The sequence below is a fragment of the Pseudophryne corroboree genome, chromosome 7 (genome assembly GCF_028390025.1).
Source record: "Pseudophryne corroboree isolate aPseCor3 chromosome 7, aPseCor3.hap2, whole genome shotgun sequence".
In the NCBI taxonomy this organism is placed as follows: Eukaryota; Metazoa; Chordata; class Amphibia; order Anura; family Myobatrachidae; genus Pseudophryne; species Pseudophryne corroboree.
This window is the reverse complement of record NC_086450.1, coordinates 81,894,256-81,915,781: the sequence shown is the minus strand read 5'-3', so window position 1 is coordinate 81,915,781 and position 21,526 is coordinate 81,894,256. Positions and strand designations below refer to the sequence as shown.

General features: G+C 44.9%; 1 protein-coding gene across 4 annotated transcripts in view; it reads left to right on the top strand.

Moving 5' to 3' along the window:
- Positions 1 to 21,526, top strand: part of OSBPL6 (oxysterol binding protein like 6) — a 520,623-nt gene that overhangs the window by 457,812 nt on the left and 41,285 nt on the right. For all 4 annotated transcript variants that reach the window (XM_063933384.1, XM_063933381.1, XM_063933383.1 and 1 more), the window contains 5 exons: positions 146 to 276; positions 7,002 to 7,109; positions 14,863 to 15,000; positions 19,408 to 19,495; positions 19,842 to 20,095. In XM_063933384.1, the coding sequence (XP_063789454.1) occupies positions 146 to 276; positions 7,002 to 7,109; positions 14,863 to 15,000; positions 19,408 to 19,495; positions 19,842 to 20,095 (719 nt within the window). The remainder of the gene's footprint in view (positions 1 to 145; positions 277 to 7,001; positions 7,110 to 14,862; positions 15,001 to 19,407; positions 19,496 to 19,841; positions 20,096 to 21,526) is intronic.

Here is a 21,526-nt window from a genome sequence, read left to right as displayed (position 1 = left end):
TTAATTACATCATTGAGTTCTTATGTCATCACTTCATTATGAAAACTTATGTATTTCTATATAATTAATAATGTACTAAATTATTAAGGGATATAAGCTCGGTTTCAGCTTGTGTTTTTTTCACTTAACTTTTTGCTGTTTTCAGTCCATTCTCTGCTGAAATCTGCTTATAACACAATTGCGATTGAGAAGGAAAAAATGAAGCAGATGGTCTCGGAACAGGATTACAGCAGCCACAGTACACAGATTGCACGTCTCAGACAGTCACTTTCCCAGGTACCTTTTGTCTTGCGTTACAAGACACCTTTACGCATTGCTGTCGGGGAAACTAATTAGAAAGACCTATTATGTACATTAGCCATATGTTGAGTGCTGAGGATGACATGACTCCGTTTTATCCTTAGAGATCTAAAAGTCTAAGAACAAATCCATTGATAAAGGGCTCAGCTTTTACAATTCTTGCATGATTGTTTTGTAGAGTAAAATATGATATTATAGTTAGTTATACAATGATAGTTCTGCTTGTTATTTGCCTTAGACGTCTGTCTAGCATTATACTGAGAAAAGCACATATTAGGAAGATCAGATGGAGGAGCTACAGTATTATTACAGTATTTAGCTCACATTATAGCTTGCAAATAGCTACAGTATCTGTTTATCATATTTTGGGGCTGATTCTAAGTTGCAAGATAAAGTGGAACACCAACCCCCCGTCCCCCCTTCCGCCCTTTCCCGCCATGACTAATTAAGTAATTGGAGATTTCCAATTAGCTTAATTAGGCAAATTATTCACCTTCCAAAGCGTGCTTCCTCCTCTGTTTCTTCTCTCCAGCATGGCAGACAGCAGAAAGAGACAGCTTCCAGGGACCGGCCAGGCTCAGGACAGGTACTACCCATAACCCTGCCCCCATTTCCCTGTACACACTACCTACACTACTGCTCACCCTGCACATATTACACTACCCCTAACCCTGCATCCGCTCCCAGCACACACTACACTACCCCTAACTCTGCTCCTGCTCCCCGCACACACTACACTACTGCTCACCCTGCACATACTTTCCTACCCCTAACCCTGTGCCCCACTACCCCTAAAACTGCACCTGCTCCCCACACATGCTACACTACTGCTCACCCTGCACATACTATCCTACCCCTAACCCTGCATCCCGCTACCCCTAGCTCTGCACCCTGCTAACCCTACACCCGCTTCCTGCACACACACTACACTACTGCTCACCCTGCACATACTACACTACCCCTAACCCTGCACCCCAATACCCCTAACCTTGCACCCACTTCCTGCATACACTACCTACACTACTGCTCACCCTGCAGATACTATCCTACACTACACTACCCCTAACCCCGCCCCCGTTCCCCTGCACACACTACCTACACTACTGCTCACCCTGCACATACTACACTACATTACTCTACTCCTTACCCTGCACACACTACACTACCCCTAACTCTGCTCCTGCTCCCCGCACACACTACACTACTGCTCACCCTGCACATACTATCCTACCCCTAACTCTGCACTCCACTACCCCTAACCCTACACCCGTTTCCTGCACACACTACTCTACACTACTGCTCACCCTGCACATACTACCCTACCCCTAACCCTGCACTCCACTACCCCTAACACTACACCCGCTTCCTGCACACACTACTCTACACTACTGCTCACCCTGCACATACTACCCTACCCCTAACCCTGTTCCCCACTACCCTTAACCCTACACCCGCTTCCTGCACACACTACACTACACTACTGCTCACCCTGCACATACTACCCTAACCCTGCACCCCAATACCCCTAACCCTACAACCGCTCCCCGCACATACTACACTACACTACTGCTCACACTGCACATACTACCATACCCCTAACCCTGCACCCCACTACCCCTAACCTTGCACACACTTCCCGCACACACTACCTACTCTACTGCTCACCCTGCACATTCTACCCTACACTACCCCTAACCCTGCATCCGCTCCCAGCATACACTATACTACACTACCCCTAACTCTGTACCTGCTACCGGAACATACTACTCTACACTACTGCTCACCCTGCACATACTATCCTAACCCTGCACTCCACTACCCCTAACCCTACACCCGCTTCCCGCATACACTACACTGCTGCTCACTCTGCACATGCTACACTACTCCTATCCCTGCACCCCACTACCCCTAACCCTACACCCACTTCCTGCACACACTACACTACACCACTGCTCACCCTGCACATACCATCCTACCCCTAACCCTGCACCCCACTAACCCTACACCCGCTTCCTGCACACACTACACTACTGCTCACCCTGCACATACTACCCTACCTCTAACCCTGCACCCCGCTACCCCTAACCCTACACCCGCTTCCTGCACACACTACACTACACTGTTGCTCACCCTGCACATACTACACTACCCCTAACCCTGCACCCACTTCCTGCACTAATCACCATGCACATACTACATTGCACTACACTACCCCTAAACCTGCATCCGCTCCCAGCACACACTACACTATGCTACTGCTCACCCTGCACATACTACTCTAACCTTACACCCCACTACCCCTAACCCTTAACCTGCTTCCCGTACACACTACACCACCCCTAACCCTGCACCTACTCCCAGCACACACTACACTATACTACTGCTCACCCTACACATACTATACTACCCCTAATCCTACACCCAACTACCCCTAACCCTGTGCCCGCTTCCCCTACACACTACACTACACTACTGCTCACCCTGCACATACTACACTACCCCTAACCCTTCACCCGTTTCCCGCATACACTGTCTACACTACTGCTCACCCTGCACATACTAACATTCCACTACCCCTAACCCTACACCCTCTTCCCGCATATACTACCTACACTACTGCTCACCCGGCTGCACATACTACACTACCCCTAACTATGCACCCCACTACCCTTAACCCTGCACATTGCCTACAGTACTGCACACACTGCACATACTAAACTACATTACCCTTAACCCTGCACCCCACTAACCCTAACCCAGTACCCGCTCCCTGCACACACTACACTACCCCTAACCATGCACCCGTTCCCTACACACACTACACTACCCCTAACTCGGAACCTGCTCCCCGCACACACTATACTACCCCTAACCCTGCACCCGCTCCCCACACACACTACACTAACCCTAACCCAGCACTTGCTCCCCACACACACACTACACCACGCTACACTACCCCTAATCCTGCACACAAACTGCACTACGCTACACTAACCCTTCACCCGCTCCCCACGCATACTACATTAAACATTTTGACCGGATCCCTAAATAGCTTATAGCAAAAGGTTGAGGTAGGCTCCTGCACTGGAGATATTTGATCAAAAGCATTGAGCAGTGTGTCATTCTAAAAATTATTGGAGGTGCTCCTCAGAGTTGATCGAATATTGTTTGAAAAAAGACAATATAAGTCTGTTTAGGCAGCATAATATAAAATAGAGCTTCTGTTTACACAAACATAAGTAATAGAAAAAATAAACGGGCTGGGTACGCGTGACCGGCAGTCAGAAGACTGCGAGATGTCCGGCGGTGGGGATGGGGGGGGCAAGCGCAACGGAGCCCCTTGTGGGACACCCACCAGTGGGTATAGTCCCTGCTAGTCGGCATGCCGACTATCGGGATTGTTACGGGGCGGGATCCCGGCGCCGGTATTGTGACCAGCAGTCACCTGACCGCTGGTCACACAACTACAGCACAAATAAACATATAGGGTGATTCTCTGTGACGCACGGGGCAGTTACACAAATTCAAACAACATACTGCTCCAAAATACCAAGATGTTAGTGGGTCTTAAGTTACGGGGTGAGGCATTGCTACTAAGTAATTAAGTTTTCATATACAGTAACAACAATTTCTTATCAGACCAGGTTAAAAGGAAAAAAAATTGAAAGCGTGTGATGCACGGGACTTTATGTTCACTCTCTGGAGCATCACCCTATAACATGTACCAAAAAAACGGAGCTCCCTCCTAAATGCATTAAGTGGTAAACCTTAGGTCACGTCCACACAAATATAAATAAGGCAAAATCTAACCAAAGAATGTGTTTATTGCTATATAATACATTTAATATAGCACTACACCACAGCCAAGGTTTCACATTTAAATAAGAATTAAATCACTTTAATGGGACAATTTATATAATAATCCTACAAGGTCAGATGCAAGTAAGACATGCGCAGTGGGAGCATGTCTGACTCGGGACAGACTCCCACCCCACCCCTTCCCCACTAAGACTCCCACTGTACGTGAGGGAGTAAAGGTAGCGTAGGAAGGTGCGACCAGGAGAGGAGAGGAGCCCCTTTTGTTGTAGTTGCACTGGTACATTTCTTCTGAGATGGAGGGCAGAATGTCACAAATGAATCCAAGTATAACATCAGAAAGTAGAAAATATTATGTTGTCTAAGCTGCAGCTTTCTGCCATATGCTTGTAGCAGTGAACAGCACGTCAAGAGTATTGCTTGCATCTGCTGTCATGTCAGCCAAGGTGATTATCCTATTTGAAACAATCAGATCTTGTAAAGTGCTGATGTGACTGCATTGTGAAATTACCTTATTGACATGTGGCGATTGTAGAGGGATCTCATTGAGTGCACAATGATGTATACTGTGCAACAAGTGGATGTTATAGGACCTAGTGCTATTGCACTCACCGGCAGTGGCGGATCCAGGGGGGATGGCACTCAGACCCGTGCCCCCCCTGTCATTTGTGGCCCCAACCCTATGTGTCCCCGGCGCCACACAGGGAGATGACGGGCGCCCCCTAGGATTGTGTTACCAGCGAGCGCCCGTCTCTCCTCACTGTGAGCCGGAGCCAGGAGCTCAGTACTGAGCTCCGGCTTCCGGCGCTGTCACTGTGCGGCGTGCGCTATGGGAGAGATGTCAGTCATGACGTCTCAACCATAGTGCTGAGGAGCGGATGCCAAGCGAGGAGGACTGCAGCGGTCTGGAGGCGGGAACGGGGCTCGGTAAGTATGATGTTTTTTTTCTTCCTTAGTGCAGCGGGGGCATCTACTGGGGGCACAACTACGGGGGGACCTTACTACTGGGGGGCATCAACAAGGGGCATTACTACTGGGGGGGGGGCATTACTACTGGGGCAAACTACTGGGGGCATTATTACTGGGGGGCATCTACTGGGGGCATTACTACTGGGGGGTCATCTATGGGGGGCATTACTACTGGGGGACATTATTACTGGTGGCATCTACTGGGGGTTTTACTACTGGGGGCATTATTACTGGGGGGCATTACTACTGGGGGGGTCATCTATTGGGGGCAAACTCCTGGGGGGCATTACTACTGGGCGCAGCTACTAGGGTACATTTTTTTACTGGGGGGCATCTACTGGGGGCAAACTACTGGGGGACATTATTACTGGTGGCATCTACTGGGGTCATTACTACTGGGGGCATTATTACTGGGGGGCATCTACTGGGGGCATTACTACTGAGGGGGTCATCTATTGAGGGCAAACTGCGGGGGGGCATTACTATTGGGGGCAAACTACTGGAGGACATAATTACTGGGGGCAAACTACTGGGGGACATTAATACTGGGGGCCAACTGCCCCTCACACACTGCACCCTGTCCCTCACACGCTGCCTCCTGCTCCCTGCCCCTCACACGCTGCCCCCTGCACCTCACACCCTGCCCCCCGCCCCTCACACCCTGCCACCTGCCCCTCACACCCTGCCCCCTGCTCCTCACGCCCTGCACCCTGCCTCTCACACACTGACCCCTATACGCTGCCCCTCACACGTTGCCCCCTGCCCCTCACACGCTGCCCCCTGCCCCTCACACGCTGCCCTCTGCCCCTCACACACTGCCCCCTGTACCCAGCACCTCACACACTGCCCCCTGCTTCTCAAACGCTGCCCACTGCACCCTGCACCTCACATGCACAGAAGCCGCACGCAAATGTACTTGCCCCTTCCATGGTGCCCCCCCTATCATTTTCTTCTGGCTCCGCCCCTGCTCACCGGTATTGTCCATCGGTATTTAAAAAAAGAATTTGTACTTCTCAGTTTGTCCTCTTCAATTAAGGTTAAATGTGGGAGCGTGCCAGAGTGTGTGATTGTACATCTGTGGTATTTTATTTGAGATGTGCCTTCATTGTGTGTGAAATGGAGGGGTATATCATAGTAACTAACTGGCCCGGCAACATACAGGATACCTAGGTGCAGCATCTTACCTTAATCTCCTAGACTCCCAGGTGAGCAGGCAAAGGGGCAGAGACATGCCATGACCCTTGTCTCCCCCACTTTTTTATATGTCAGTGGCATCATCAAGTTGTGTCTGCATCTTCTGGTAATAGCTGCTCTCCACATCTCCTTGAGAGCAGGTATATACAGTAGGCAAATATGGGTTTGGTATGAATTACCAGTGGTCTGGATGCAGGCGGTCACCGACAGCGGCATTCAGACATTGAGGATCCCGACATCGGAGGGGATAAGTATTTTAACCCCAAACCCCCCACCCCCACCCCCCTCCCCTCCCTGGGGCCTAACCCTATCCCGAACCCTGATACTTACCATCGGGATGTCGGCTGTTTGTGTTCTGGTGTTGGTCTCCTGCGTGGTTTCGGGATTCCGGTGTCCGATGTCACATGACCGCCCGGCATTCCAGCAAATATGACCAATTTACAGATATATATCATTAGCCAGAGGTCATAAAAAACACCTCTAGGAGCTCGTATTTATTAACTGAAAAAACACATTGATTCATGTGAAAGCTGCTAGCCAGAGGAAGAGATCTGGTAAATTAAGAGAGTATATATCTTGGCCTCTGTCATTAGTATCTCCACCATCTGACACTTGAAGGCTATAAGTACTGTAAAAATTATTGTGATACTTGTTTAACAGTGTAACAAGTTAGTGTTGCACGTACTGTATTCTCCTCATGATCTCATTATTTTGTCTTGCAGGCACTAAACCACAATTCGGAGCTGAGAAGCCGGCTGAACAGAATACATTCTGAGTCTGTCGTGTCTGACCAAGTTGTCAGCGTCAACATTATTGCAAGCCCAGATGAGGTCATTATCTTGTTCATTTAAAAAAACAACAAAAATATTCTCTATATACCTGCGCCTGCATGACTGAGAGGGAAAGTCAAAAAGCATATGTCCGTCTTTGGCAATAATCAGATATAATAAGATAGATAGATAGATAGATAGATAGATAGATAGATAGATAGATAGATAGATAGATGAATATGAAATACGACATACAAATGTGTCCTCGTGCACCTAGCGTCTTTTCACCATATGGTGTGAATAATTTGCTTTGAGATGTGTACCATATTTTTCTTTTAATATTATGTCTGAAGGTGGGTACACACTGGAAAGATATATCTGCAGATCAATTGATTGGCAGATATATCTATGGACGGATCGGGCAGTGTGCTGTGCATACACACAATGCCCGATCCGTCGGGGACTGACGTCATGAACTGGGCGGGCGTGTACACACGCCCGCCCAGTTCAGCTGTCAATCACCGCCGGCCGCCGCAGCATGTGTACGGGCGGTCGGCCGACCACTGTACACACACAGCGACGCGCCAATATATCGGTAGATATATTGGCCGTCGGCTGTGCTGAGGGGCCGACGCGATACGTCTGTGAACTACGAAGTTCACAGACGTATCGGCCGTACACACTGGCCGACGGACCCGCGATATATTGGCCGTTCAAGAGAACGGACGATATATCGGTCAGTGTGTACGGGCCTTTAGTTGCACGGCAGATGCAGTGAAACACCACTCACGGTGTACCAGGGACGCTGGGCTGCGACTGTAACCACACAGGACTTGGTATAACACACATACAAAGTTGCAGATGAAGCACAACATAACTTGGCGTGAGGAACAGCTGCTGCCGCTGCATCACAGCCTTTGTTAACAAGATTCATACTTAGCAGCACACCGATGTACAAATGTTGTATACTCCAGTGTTCAGTGTATGCGAGCAATACAGTTCTGTAGCTTCCAGTTATTTTAATTATGTAAATAAAGTGCACATATTGAGCTGAAAAGATATCGTAGTGACTAGGCGTGCAGAGACGCGCTGTTAGGTGCCACTTGAGCCACAATGTATGAGAACACATCTGTAAACATTAGATAGAAACTGTAGATAGACAGATAAATATAGATACACTAGTTACCAGTGAATTGTGATAATTTGCTGTTATTGCTGAGAAGCTACAATGAAGAGTTACTCACTGGGTCCAATGGAGAGTTACTCGCCGGTTCTGATGGAGAGTTACTCACCAGTTCCAATGAAAACTTACTGGTTCTGATAAAGTTACTCACCAGTTACGATGGAGAGTTACTCAGTGGCTCCGATGGAGAGTTACTCACTTGTTCTGATAAGGAGTTACTCACTGGTCCGATGGAGAGTTACTCACTGGGTCCGATGGAGAGTTACTCATTGGGTCCGATGGAGAGTTACTCACTGGGTCCGATGGAGAGTTACTCACTGGGTCCGATGGAGAGTTACTCACTGGGTCCGATGGAGAGTTACTCACTGGGTCCGATGGAGAGTTACTCACTGGGTCCCATGGAGAGTTACTCACTGGGTCCCATGGAGAGTTACTCACCGGGTCCCATGGAGAGTTACTCACCGGGTCCCATGGAGAGTTACTCACCGGGTCCCATGGAGAGTTACTCACCGGGTCCAATAGAGAGTTACTCACCGGGTCCCATGAGAGTTACTCACCGGTAACTTCCTCTACAATGTTATTAAGTTATGCACTAGTTCCTGTGTGGTATGATCTGTATTTCTGGCTATAGTTCTGCGTACCGAACTTACTGCTTAGGGTGGAATTCAGTTAGTAGTGAAATGCCGTTTTCGCTGTAAAAATTGAGATTTTATCACAACCCGCGATAAACCCCTATTCAGTTGTCCATGATAAATTACTGGTGATAATTCTCCATACTGTAGCTTTACAGCAAATTTCACTTCACTGCCTCTAGGGGGTGTGGTTAATTAGGTCGACTTGAGTTAGGTCGACATACATAAATTGGGTCGACCACGTTTGGTCGACCTGCATTAGGTCGACATGTGGTAGGTTGACATGAAAAAAGGTCGACGTGAGGTTTTTTTTACTTTTTTGGGTGTCGTTTTCTTCTAACCACAATTAGTGCACCGTGACCCCTCTCATGGCTCGCTTCGCTCGCCATGCTTTAAGTTACGGTTCCCAGTTGTAGTCCGCGTTGATCGTTAAGTATGAAAAAGGTAAAAAAATGAAAAAATTGTGAAATACTCATGTCGACCTTTTCCCATGTCGACCTAATGACCATGTCGGCCTAGTGATCATGTCGACCTAATGCATGTCGAACAAACGTGGTCGACCCAATATATGTCGACCTAACTTATGTCGACCTAATGACCGCCATCTGCCTCTAGGCAAGTGATTAGCTTGGGGAAAATCCCTACTTGGGGCCAAAAAAATTATTTATTTAATTATAATTATGGAAATTATGGGTACAAGGTATGGGACAGTAATGTTAGGGTGCATGAGTGGGACAAGTATTTTTAGGCTTGCAGGTGGGAGTAATCTTTTATTTTTTGGGAAGTTTTTTGAAAGTGGCTTAAAATGACCAATATATGTACTGATACCCGTTTTTATGTACCCCCAATTTAATTTGAGCACTTATTTTGCTAAAACAAACTTGGTTTCTATCATTTTTTGTCTTTTTTTAGAAAAAATATTTTAACAGCCATTTGACCCAATACCCCCAAATCTTTATATTATGACCACTAATAGACTTCTACTGTATTCTGTTTTCCTATCTTAGTTTGGCTATTTTCAGGTTACAGGCAGATTCCCCATTTTCTCCTACACTTTTCTCTAGTTTTGATGGCAAGAATCATCGCATGTATCCAGTTTTTGCAGTAATTTTGGGGCGATGACCGTGACTAATTGAATTCCCCTTTAGTGTTATAACTCTGCTCTTACTTAGCTTTATCTAACCTTGTGTATCAGACCCCAGACTGTACATTTACTGTTTGATCCTATTATGCGGTGCCTCAGTCTTCCCAAAGAATAAAAAAAAACAAAAAAAAAACAAAGCTGTAGAATGGTTCTATTTAACCTCTAGTAAGCAACATATTCTAGTATAACTATTGGAGTCTACCTCACAACATTATAAAGTACTCTTACTGGTTTTGTGACTGTTCACTATAAATTGTAGTAGGTTAGATAGACTAAACAATTTGAGCAAACTGAACCAGACTGAACACATTAGAGCTGATTCAGTTCTGCGCAATACCCGACATGTGTCTTTTCTGGAACTGCACATCCTTGCAAGCCTTGTCAGAAGTTTTCCCTCATTCCCAAGAGAGGTTTGCAGGGAAATTTGCGATAGTAAGGGTACCATACTGTATATGGTGGATACATGCACAGCTGAGCGTCACAGCGACGCTCTACAGCATGTGCTGCAGAACTGAATCAGCCACTAAATGCCTTCATTGTATAGTATTTGTAGCATTTCTTCATGAAAATGGCAAACTTGAAATTTGAACTAGAACACAACACAGTCATATTGTGTGTAAAAAGAAATAATAAAAATAAATATATAATAAAAAAATTGCAGTTGCAAAGCTTTAGGCATTTTGGAAAGGATACACCAAAGCGGTTTACGACAGTATAACTGCAGAATCATCGTTAGTGTGATAGTTCTTTGATACTAATTGGCTTGCTAGACTCATGATGCCTGGAAGATACTTTTTCTCATAAGGCTAGCGATAAATATGCCGCAGTAATTAGCTGCATTATTATCTTCACAATTGACAAAATCTCCTCTGCACAAATAATGAACTCGTAAACTCTGCAAACCGTGAAGGGAACTGTTCTGAATATGTGGATGCCATAAGCATGCATGGTTTTCCTGTAAACCTTTCTCCAATTCCTTACCACCATGCTTGGTATTCATGCACATGCAATGAATATTTTTTTCTTTAACAAAGTGCTGGGACACTGCGCTTAGCTCCGCCTCTGACACTTCTGCAAAGCTCCGCCCTTGGGATCTTATTGGCTTGCAGCTTACTGTACTGTGTAAAGCAGGGGTGACTGTCGGTGGGCAAAACCATTGATGGTTTACTTGCAGATGTATTGACACCATCGAGGTTACCCATCAATGGTGTCATCGATGGTGACCGTTGATGGGAAACCCACCGATGGCCATCTCTATGCAGCAGTAGAGCCAGCCCAGCTGAATGATGTTTTTGTAATTCCGTGGACGTGGGCACTGCTTCACAATCCACCTGCTCTCCTGGGTGTTTTTATATATATAAACCTGAAGAGTAGCAAAAATTCTGTCATCATGTAGGTACGTAATGGCCGTGGCCCCACCAGACGTCACTTCCAGAAAGTGCCGGCATGACACACATTACGGTCTCCAATCGCTTCTGATATTTACTCATCGCATAGCAGCTCATGCTGAAAATGCAGACACTCCTGATAATCACCCTGTAACACCTTCACAATATTACCTACAGCCGAAAATTTATAACAGTACAGAAGAAAGGAAAATGTTACACAGAGGTGCCCAGGCTAAACACAGGGAAGAAAACAACATTCTGTAGAGGAGAAAAGGGGAAGATGTCCCAAAAAAATGCAATAGAAACGTTGAAAAGAAAAAAAGGTAATGCTAAGGTTTATCTATATAATAAAATCAAGTGTTGATAAGGGAAATAGACAGATGAGGAGGAAGAGAGAGATGGAGCAAGAGGGAGAGAAAGAGGAGGAGAAAAGGGAGAGAGAGAGAGAAAGAGAGAGAGAGAAATGTCACCGGTTCTTCTAGTAAAGAGTTAGCCTACAATCTTCGATCAGGTGGTCTAGAAATCTGTCTCTATGCTTGTGCAGAATTGTTGTCCTCACTGTCTCCCCAACACTGTAACTTTACTTATCTATGTGCTCTAACATACGTGCCCTCGCCAGTGGGGTGTTAAATAGAGGAGCATACACTCTGTAATGTACACTATCAAATTAATGGGCTCATTTATCAATGAGTGATAAATTTCACTGTGAGTGATAAATTGCACCAGCCAATCAGCTCCTAGCTGCCATGTTACAGACTGTGGGGTAGATTTACTATCCTTCTTTAAGGGGCAATGCGCTATCTGCACACGTTATGTGCCGCAGATAGCGCATCCCTTGATGTATTATCCCGTCATAGCGCTATTGTAAGCAGGGGCGGTATGCGCCCTCTGCCTTATCGGCGACTCTATCTGTTAGACAGAGCACCAATAAGCTTGCTTACTTATGAACGTTCGGTGTGCCCGAACGTTAGTCTCTCCTACCCTGTTCCTCTTCGCCTCCCAGATCCGGCGCTGCGGGTCTCCAAACAGTTACTATTTTTTGTTGTTGATCTTCTTTCAATAAACTTTATTGTTTTAATGCAGTGGGTTCCTGCTGATAAGACAGATTCAGCGGCCCTTCACCTAACAGACCCTTGCGCCGTAGCACACTAGAATCTCTGGCGTCCACGCTATCAAACCGCGCATGCGCCCGCATAACTCCCGAAAGGCAGGCAGGGAGTTACGGGACGGCGCAGGTGCGGATGTAGATGATGCAGCCGAGGATGACAGTCATTATGGGAAAACGTGTATCATGAGAGGGGTGAGATACCACGCTCCCATAACGAACAAAGCAGCCTTAATAAATGCACCGAAAAAGAGGTCCTGCTTCACCACGATAATGCGGTGAAGCGGGACCCTGCATATAAAGAACCTTATCAGCATTTTAATAAATCTTCCCCTGAGTTTGAAAAATGACAGTTCGGAGCTGATTGGCTGGTGCAATTTATCACTCACAGTGAAATGTATCACTCATTGATAAATGAGCCTATTAGGGAACATTCACTTACAATGATTAGTATATATCATCAGCTCTAAACACAACTCTTAGCGTAAAAGTTATCTAGATACTGAATGTTAAATGAAAGGCACATAGGACGTTCCTTCTAAGTACATTTGTCTCCTAATTTCAAATGTAACTGCAGACAAGCACGCATTGTATGGATACGGCACTTCTGAGTCATAGGTCTCAGACAGCACATTCAGATTTTCTGATGTCATAACGCACTGTATTTTTAGCAGAGAAGCAGGTCCTTGCCTGGAAACAAGCATAGGACAATGAACTGTTGCTGTTAATGCATTAACTCTCAGGAAGATAGTCTGCACAGGCAACAACACACAGTAGGGGCTTGGTGGTCATTTAGGAACTATAGGATGCATTAGGTCCTCTTCCTAGTTCTAGAATAAGCATGACGTGCTCAGTGTCGGACTGGTGCATGAAGGGCCCAGCAGGGGAATGCAGCTGTAGGGACCCGTCCTTAAGTGTGTGGCCATGTACCAGTGTGTGCGTGGCCAGCCATTACAGATTTTTGGCTATCCATTACAGAGTACATGGTAAATATATATAATAAACCATAGTCCTGTGAAGTATAACGTAACATATATATATATATATATATATATATAAAAGGCATAATTCAAGTGCAGTAGGATAGAATCTGGAACCTGATCCCTAGAAGAGGAGGAGGGCCCGCAGGCAGCGGGGCCCACCGTGGGTTCCCCCCCCCCCCCCCCCGGTTCCTCTGTGGGCCAGTCCGAGCCTGGACGTGCTACATCCGTGGCTGGAGAGGTAATGTTGCTCCTTTTTATGGCCAAGCTCCCTAGACATGAACAAATGCCGGCTTCCCATGCAGAATGCAAAAACAAAATCTGTATAGGCCAAGTGGTGAGCGTTTAAAATAATAATGAAATGACCTCTATAGCTTTGCATCTGAAGGCGTATTGAGCTGTTAAATTATGTGCACTCTGTTCCTTTTGTATGAACTCAACGTAACATTAAAATATGTTGACATTTAGTAATTAATGCATTGCTCGCTGTTACCATGGCCTTAAATTATACTGGGTTATATTTGTAAAAAGATTTTGCCGTACATACTGTAAAATACATCTTGAACTTGTATTATTGTCTTACTGTGACTATATAACCTTTATTGTAGTCATATGATTTTAGTGCAAGCGTTTTCATTTTATATTTGACCTAATTTTTTTTTTTTATTTATGTAATCGACATAGTATAATTTGCTAGAGGCAATTAAGTGTTTGTTAATGTTCTAGAAATGAGTTCAGCGCCACTATGCTGACCTCTAGTGGACGATTTACAGTAGACTTGTCGTCTACTTTCATCCAAGTTCCAATGTATAGCTGGGTTCTGTCAGTCAACACAGTGACTCATTACATTATGGTCCATTATGTGGACAAGAACATTGGCACTACCATGTTGACTATGTTAAAATGCTAATTAAAGCACTATAATGGTGTCGGCAATACAACTGTTAACAAGCAGTATATTTACAGTTATACTGCCAACAGCGCCAAAATGCTTTAATTACCCGGATAGAGATGGTGGAGCTCGGGATTATTTTTCCAACAAGACCATTGTCGGCAGTTGTGAGTGCATACCCAGGATAGGACTCCCATGCTTCCCAGTATTGCCAGGACAGACCCTGCTTTTCCACAGTTTTTTTCACTATAAGAGTCAAATTAAGGTGGTGGACATATATACAGTATATATGTATGTATATATATATATATATATATATATATACATTTTACCCTAATGGAACTTTTGCATTAGCAGCTTTCAAATGCCGTTGCGTGTTTGCATTGTAAGGTATGACAAGTGCTTTCATATTAGGACTACAGTATATGCTCAGCCATCTACTTACTGTTAGCATTGACAGGTCATGTGTATTTCTTGTTCCCATTGCAGCCTGGAGAACACATCCATGTCAGTCTGCCTCTATCCCAACAGGTGTCTAATGAGGGCAGGTTGTCCATGTCTGAGTCGGTGTCTGAATTCTTTGATGCACAGGAAGTTCTTCTGTCCGCCAGCTCATCAGAGAATGAGGTGAGTAAACTCCCAAATTATATTATATTTAGGCCTTAGGGGAAGAGCTTCCTGGTCCGGTTCCAGAGCGCGTACTGTGCATGTACGGAGGGGACACAGAGAGAGATTCTCTGGGTAATGTCCCTAATACAGTAGCTCATAGGCTGCTATAGGCTAGTATCCTCCTCAGATGGTTTTAGCTACTGGGGCCACGCTCCAGAATGGCTTGGTAAATCCGACTGCAATAAAAACCTACAGGGGCTGCTTTGTGGACGGAAATGGAGACACCGCGGCAGATATCGGAGCTATTGGTGGAGGTCCCTTCATGGTATATACCGGGGATCCTTAATATTTGCAAGTATTTACTGAAAAGCCTGCAATATGAATTGATGAATAGGCTCTTAGTGTAAGAGGTGTTTTTTTTTATTTTATTTAAATCTTTAATTTGGAACAGGATGAGAACAGTCAGGAGTGGGATGGGTTTTTCGGTACAGTCAGTGGGATATCATTACCTGCAATGATATTGGCACCCTTACACACAGGAGCATGCGTGGAACCATAGTGCTGGCGTACAGCTAGTGTTTCTTGTGCGTATCTCAATACATATGTTATAACATTTATTTATTGCATAATAAGTCACACCTATAGTATAAGGATTTATTGCTCTTCTCAACCAAGTTCTGCGTCCGTTATATAACACACTTGCGTCAAAGGTCTTTTATTAAAAAAAAAATGAAAAAAAATCACATTAAAATATAATGTATAACTTAGATGTGATACAGCATTAAATGGCAATATTTGACACATGTAGGTGACAACTGTAGGTGTGACTATATATATATATATATATATATACACACACTCTATTTGTGGACCGGCAATCCTCCTAAAAGTTCCATGGTGCTCCGATGCCATCTGCGTAAATTTTGATAAACAAACTCCTGTAGCAAACCACCGGCACTCAGAGACTGTTAGTGGATCAAATATATTTCACATCAAAGGCCCTCATTCCGAGTTGATCGCTCGCTAGCTGTTTTTAGCAGCCGTGCAAACGCATAGTCGCCACCCAAGGGGGGGAGTGTATTTTCGCTTTGCAAGTGTGCGAACGCCTGTGCAGCCGAGCTCTGCAAAAACATTTTGTGCAGTTTCAGAGTAGGTCTGAACTTACTCAGCCCTTGCGATCACTTCAGTCTTTTTGGTGCCGGAATTGATGTCACACACCCGCCCTCCAAACGCCCCGACACGCCTGCGTTTTCCCTACCACTCCCAGAAAATGGTCAGTTGACACCCATAATCGCCCTCTTTCTGTCAATCTTCTTGCGATCGGCTGTGCGTATGGATTCTTCGTTAAATCCATAGCTCAGCAACGATCCGCATTGTACCCGTACGACGCGCGTGCGCATTGCAGTGCATACGCATGCGCAGTAGAGACCTGATCGCAGCGAAAATCGGCAGCGTGCGATCAACTCGGAATGACCCTCAAAGTATCCAATGTTCCGGAAGATTCTAGCCCCTTTGTCAGCAGTGCTACAAACACAAAACATATATGCAGTAGAATCCCGCCAGTGAGTCGCGCTCGTCCGGCCGTGCAGGTTCCAGCTTCACTTTCCGGCTCCCTGTGTATGACGTAGCCGCACTGGCGCCGGGTAGCCATGGTTACCCAGACGCTGCCGGGCCGGACTGCAGTGCTATACAAAAAGCAAACATCAGTGTGATCTCTATTGAGAATTACAGAATCCAGCCACCATACTGATAAAACTATCATGTCGTGCGACCCCTTCTCACAAGGGTGTAATGCATTAAATATCTTAATGACAGGGGGTAAGAGGTAACCCGCAGGTAATGTAAACAAGATGAATTAAGAGCCCCCCTAATATAAGGGAAGATAGCGCAATTAAAGTCAAGAATAATTAATGTGTGTAAAAGCATGATTTTATACCTCAAATAGGATGCTAAAACAACCTCTATTAATAAAGGGTATTAACAATTAATAAAAGAGGTGTCCCCCTCTAGCATGTGCAGCCAATTATGTAAACTCCAGCCCCCTGATGCTAAAGTATGATATGTAAAACCATATGATAAAACATACTATGTAAGTGCCATGTAGAAAAATTTAATTTTTTTATATATTAATCAATACTAATAAATCAATTATTAAATAATTACTGGCCAAATGCCTTAATGTGATCAATTCGATAACAAGTTGGGAGAAGGGACAAATGGCAATACTGCACCATCTCACCTCTGGTCCCCATAGCGGCCACATCCCCTATAATTCGGTCACGGTCTATTAAACATATAGGCCGATGTATCTTCTCTCCTTGCCAAAGATACAGCTTCCCTCAGTCAGCAGAAAATCCGCCAGCTCTGTAATCTCTCTCCCAGCTGATGTTTCCTCTCATTTCTGTCGCCTTTCACTTTATTCCGCAGTCTCCTAATAACTCTGTCTTACTGTCACTGCCGCTGCCTCTTTTCTTATTACTTTTCCTTACACAAAGTGCCACTGCTTGTATACATCTGACACCTTTGGCACTTATGACAATAGCTGTCTCGGCAGGACTGCAGTGTCCAATATAAGAGAAACCTTGTAGAATGTACGCATAGCAGTCATTGGGGGTCATTTAGAGTTGATCGCTAGCTGAAAATGTTCTCTGCGCAGTGATGATGCAAAAAAAGTCACTTCTGCACATGCGTATGTGGCGCAATGCGCACGCGCGACGTACTTTCACAACGGCCGATGTAGTTTCACACAAGGTCTAGCGATGCTTTTCAGTCGCAATGGCCGCCGCAGATTGATTGACAGGAAGTGGGCGTTTCTGGGTGTAAACTGACCGTTTTCAGGGAGTGTTCGAAAAAACGCAGGTGTGCCAGGAAAAACGTAGGCGTGGCTGGGTGAACGCAGGGCGTGTTTGTGACGTCAAATCCGGAACTGAATGGTCTGAAGTGATCGCAAGCGCTGAGTAGGTCTGGAGCTGCTCTAAAACTGCACAATTTTTTTTTGTAGCCATTCTGCGATGGAAGCGATCGCACTCTTGCAAAGCTAATATACACTCCCAGAGGGCGGCGGCTTAGCGTTTGCACGGCTGCTAAAAACTGCTAGCGAGCGATCAACTCGGAATGACCACCATTGCCTATCACTGTAGTTTAACTATAACCATATTGATATACACCATTATAAAGTTATACAGTTGAATGTATGGATGTTGTTTCATAAGGAATAGAGGGGCAGATTTATTAAGCTTGGTGAAGTGATAAAGTGGACGGAGATAAAGTTCTAGCCAGTCAGCTTCTAACTGTCATTTCTCAAACCCAGCCTGTTACGTGTTAGTTAGGAGCTGATTGGCTGGGACTTTATCACCTTTCACTGTATCACTTCACCAGGCTTAATAAATCTGCCCCTGTGTTTGAAAAATGACAGTTAGGAGCTGACTGGCTGGTCCGTTATCACCTTCCACTTTATCACTTCACCAAGTTTAATAAATCTGCCCCACAATTTGCATCTCCTGTGTTACTGCTCTGAACGATTGGGGACTACAAGTAAACACCTTTCCGCCCTACTGAGACGTAATCCTCTGCCCAGCTATTCTCTGCCCCGGCTGTAGGAGCCACCTTTACTCCTTAGTGCTATGAAGCATTACTGAGAAGTCTGAGAAGGGTAGCAGTTGATTTACCGACGGTCATGATCCTGACACCCATTGACTGACAGTCAAAATACTGACACAGTCAAAATATCGGCATTCATTATGCCGGCATGTTCAAAATGCAGACATAGTTCGAATACCGACATTCGAAATGCTGACATGCGTTTTTAAGGAATTTTTGCCCCGAAACAGACTTGTTCATACTTTACCATCCCAGTAGATCTGGAGGGGGAATAGTGTCCTATTTTGACGTGTCGGCATTTCAAATGTCGGTAATCTGACTGTCGGCATTTAGAACATGTTGGCATAATGAATGTCGGCATTTTGACTGTAGGCCAATGGCTTTCGGGATTATGACCGTCCGGTATTGTGTCTGTCGGTATATCATACTGAACCCGTCTGAGAGGTCTCAGTAGTAATTCTGCATACAGTAGGTGTGGTGATCTCTGTCTTATATACAGAGCGATACAATTATGATCATATGTAATGGTCAGGTCATGTTGAGTAGGAGCAGCGTACTATATCTCTGTGGAGTATAACTGATAGAACTGAAAAATTAGGTCACTTTTTTGTAAAATGTCGTACAATAACTACTTAATTAAACACATGCAAGCTAATGGCTGCCCTTTTAATCCTTAAATGATAATTTTTATTAGAACCTATCCTAAAGGGTTTGCGAATGAATTTGGCAAAAATAGAAACATAGGGAAGCAATATTACAGATTGTTCCATGAAGGTGAAACGCGTCAGCATTGTAAACTGCGCTTGTTTTTCTCTTTGCCTATAGGCATCAGATGACGAGTCCTACATCAGTGATGTCAGCGATAACATCTCAGAAGACAACACCAGTGTTGCGGATAATGTGTCCCGTCAAAGTACTGGATTTAAATATCAATAAATATTGTTTTAAGACCATTTCGTGACCTTTATGTTGCCTGTTATGTTCCTGTGATGCTGCGAGTAGTTAGCGTCCTGTTATAAATTATTTCTGATTACTTTTGGCTCTCATTTCCAGATTTATCATTTAGGAAGACCATGGTTCTTTGTGGCTATTTAGTAACATAGGTACAAACATGGACAGTCGCTGACTAATCAGCAAATAGCTTACATTGGTCTAGTGGAAAATAAGTGAATAAAGAGAATGTATGATTGGTTGCACTGGTGCACTGTACAAGTTGACGATTGGTCACCTGTTTCTCACATCTCTATTCTTTCATCTAGTTCTCAATGGAGAACTTTTAGGCGGGGCATTCCGGACTGGACGACGCACAAGTCTCCCAGCTTCGTCACCTGATACCAGCAATATCAACCTGTGGAATATTCTGAGGAATAACATTGGCAAAGACCTGTCCAAAGTCTCCATGCCTGTAGAACTTAATGAGCCGCTGAATACTTTGCAGCATCTCTGTGAAGAGCTGGAGTATAGTGAGCTGTTGGATAAGGCTGCGGAGATGGACGATCCTCATGAACGTATGGTACAGTATATGGGATTCCTGGCATTGACTACATATGGGTTTCCTTTCTGAAGTCATATAGAGATTGTAATGCATTGGGCCCTTCTAAGCTAAGTTCACACTATACAGGTGAAGTAGCCTCCGTTGCAGCATTTTGCTCACATTAATCAGTATGGCTCACTGGTTACAGAGATCAGTATATCATACTGTCCGTTATAGAACATTCCGTACAATGTGGTATGTGAGAAACGGACTATACAATAGTATATTACATGCTATTACATTGAGCTACTGTATATGGCACATGGCAGCTGTAGTTTTTGATACAATGGATGCACAGATGTCTTATTAATGTGCTCTTAGTTTCAAACACTTTACTGCATATTGTATTTTATAACGTTGATATTTACAGGGATTGTATATTTGTTTAGAATAGTAATAAAAGGTTTTGTTTTACTATAGAAATAAAACATTAATTAAAAATGTATCACATCACCATCAAAATACATCCACATATATACAGATGCAGAGGGGTAATATATACTATATGCACTCAAAACTGTAGTCAATTGCATGAACCTGTGGTTTGTTTTTTTAAATTTAGAACGTTTCGCACCATACAGGTCCTTTCTTGAGTAAAACAAACAAGCGTGTGTTACAATCCTTTGAATATATCCTCTAGATCAGGGGTGGGGAACCTCAGGCCCGCGAGCCGTATAAGGCCCGCAGAGCCACTTGATCCGGCCCGGCCAGGCTCACCTAACCAAGGGAGATGCCGGGCGCCCGCTGAGATTTTGTTACTAGCAGGCGCCCAGCTTCTTCCCATCAGCAGAAGCCGGAGGCAGGAGCTCACTCCTGAGCTCCGGCTTTGGCAGTGTGCGTGTGCGGCACTATGGGAGAGATATCATGACGTTTCTCCCATAGTTCTGAGGAGCGGTCGGCCAGGCAGGGGGCAACAGTCCGGAAGCAGGAGCGGGGCTGGTGAGTATTGTGGTTTTCTTTTCTTTAATGTGTGTGTGTAGGCGTCGCTACTAGGGGGCATTTCTAATGGGGCATAACAAGTGACTGGGGGCATATCTAATGGGGCATAAGTGACTGGGGGCATATAAACTGGGGCATAACAACTGACTGGGGGTATATCTACTGGGGGCATAACTACTGACTGAAGGCATAACTACTGACTTGGGGTATTATAATAATAATAATAATAATAATAATTTTATTTATATAGCGCTCTTTCTCCAATAGGACTCAAGGCGCTTAACAGATACATAGCATAATATAGTACAGAAAATAACTACTGGCGGCATATCTACTGGGGGCAGGATAATTTTTAAGTTGATAATTTTTGTATGCCCCCCCCGAAGGATTTTATAAATATCCAAATGGCCCTTGTAGAAAAAAAGTTCTTCCACCCCTGCTCTAGATGGTACCAAAAATACAGACTCTGAT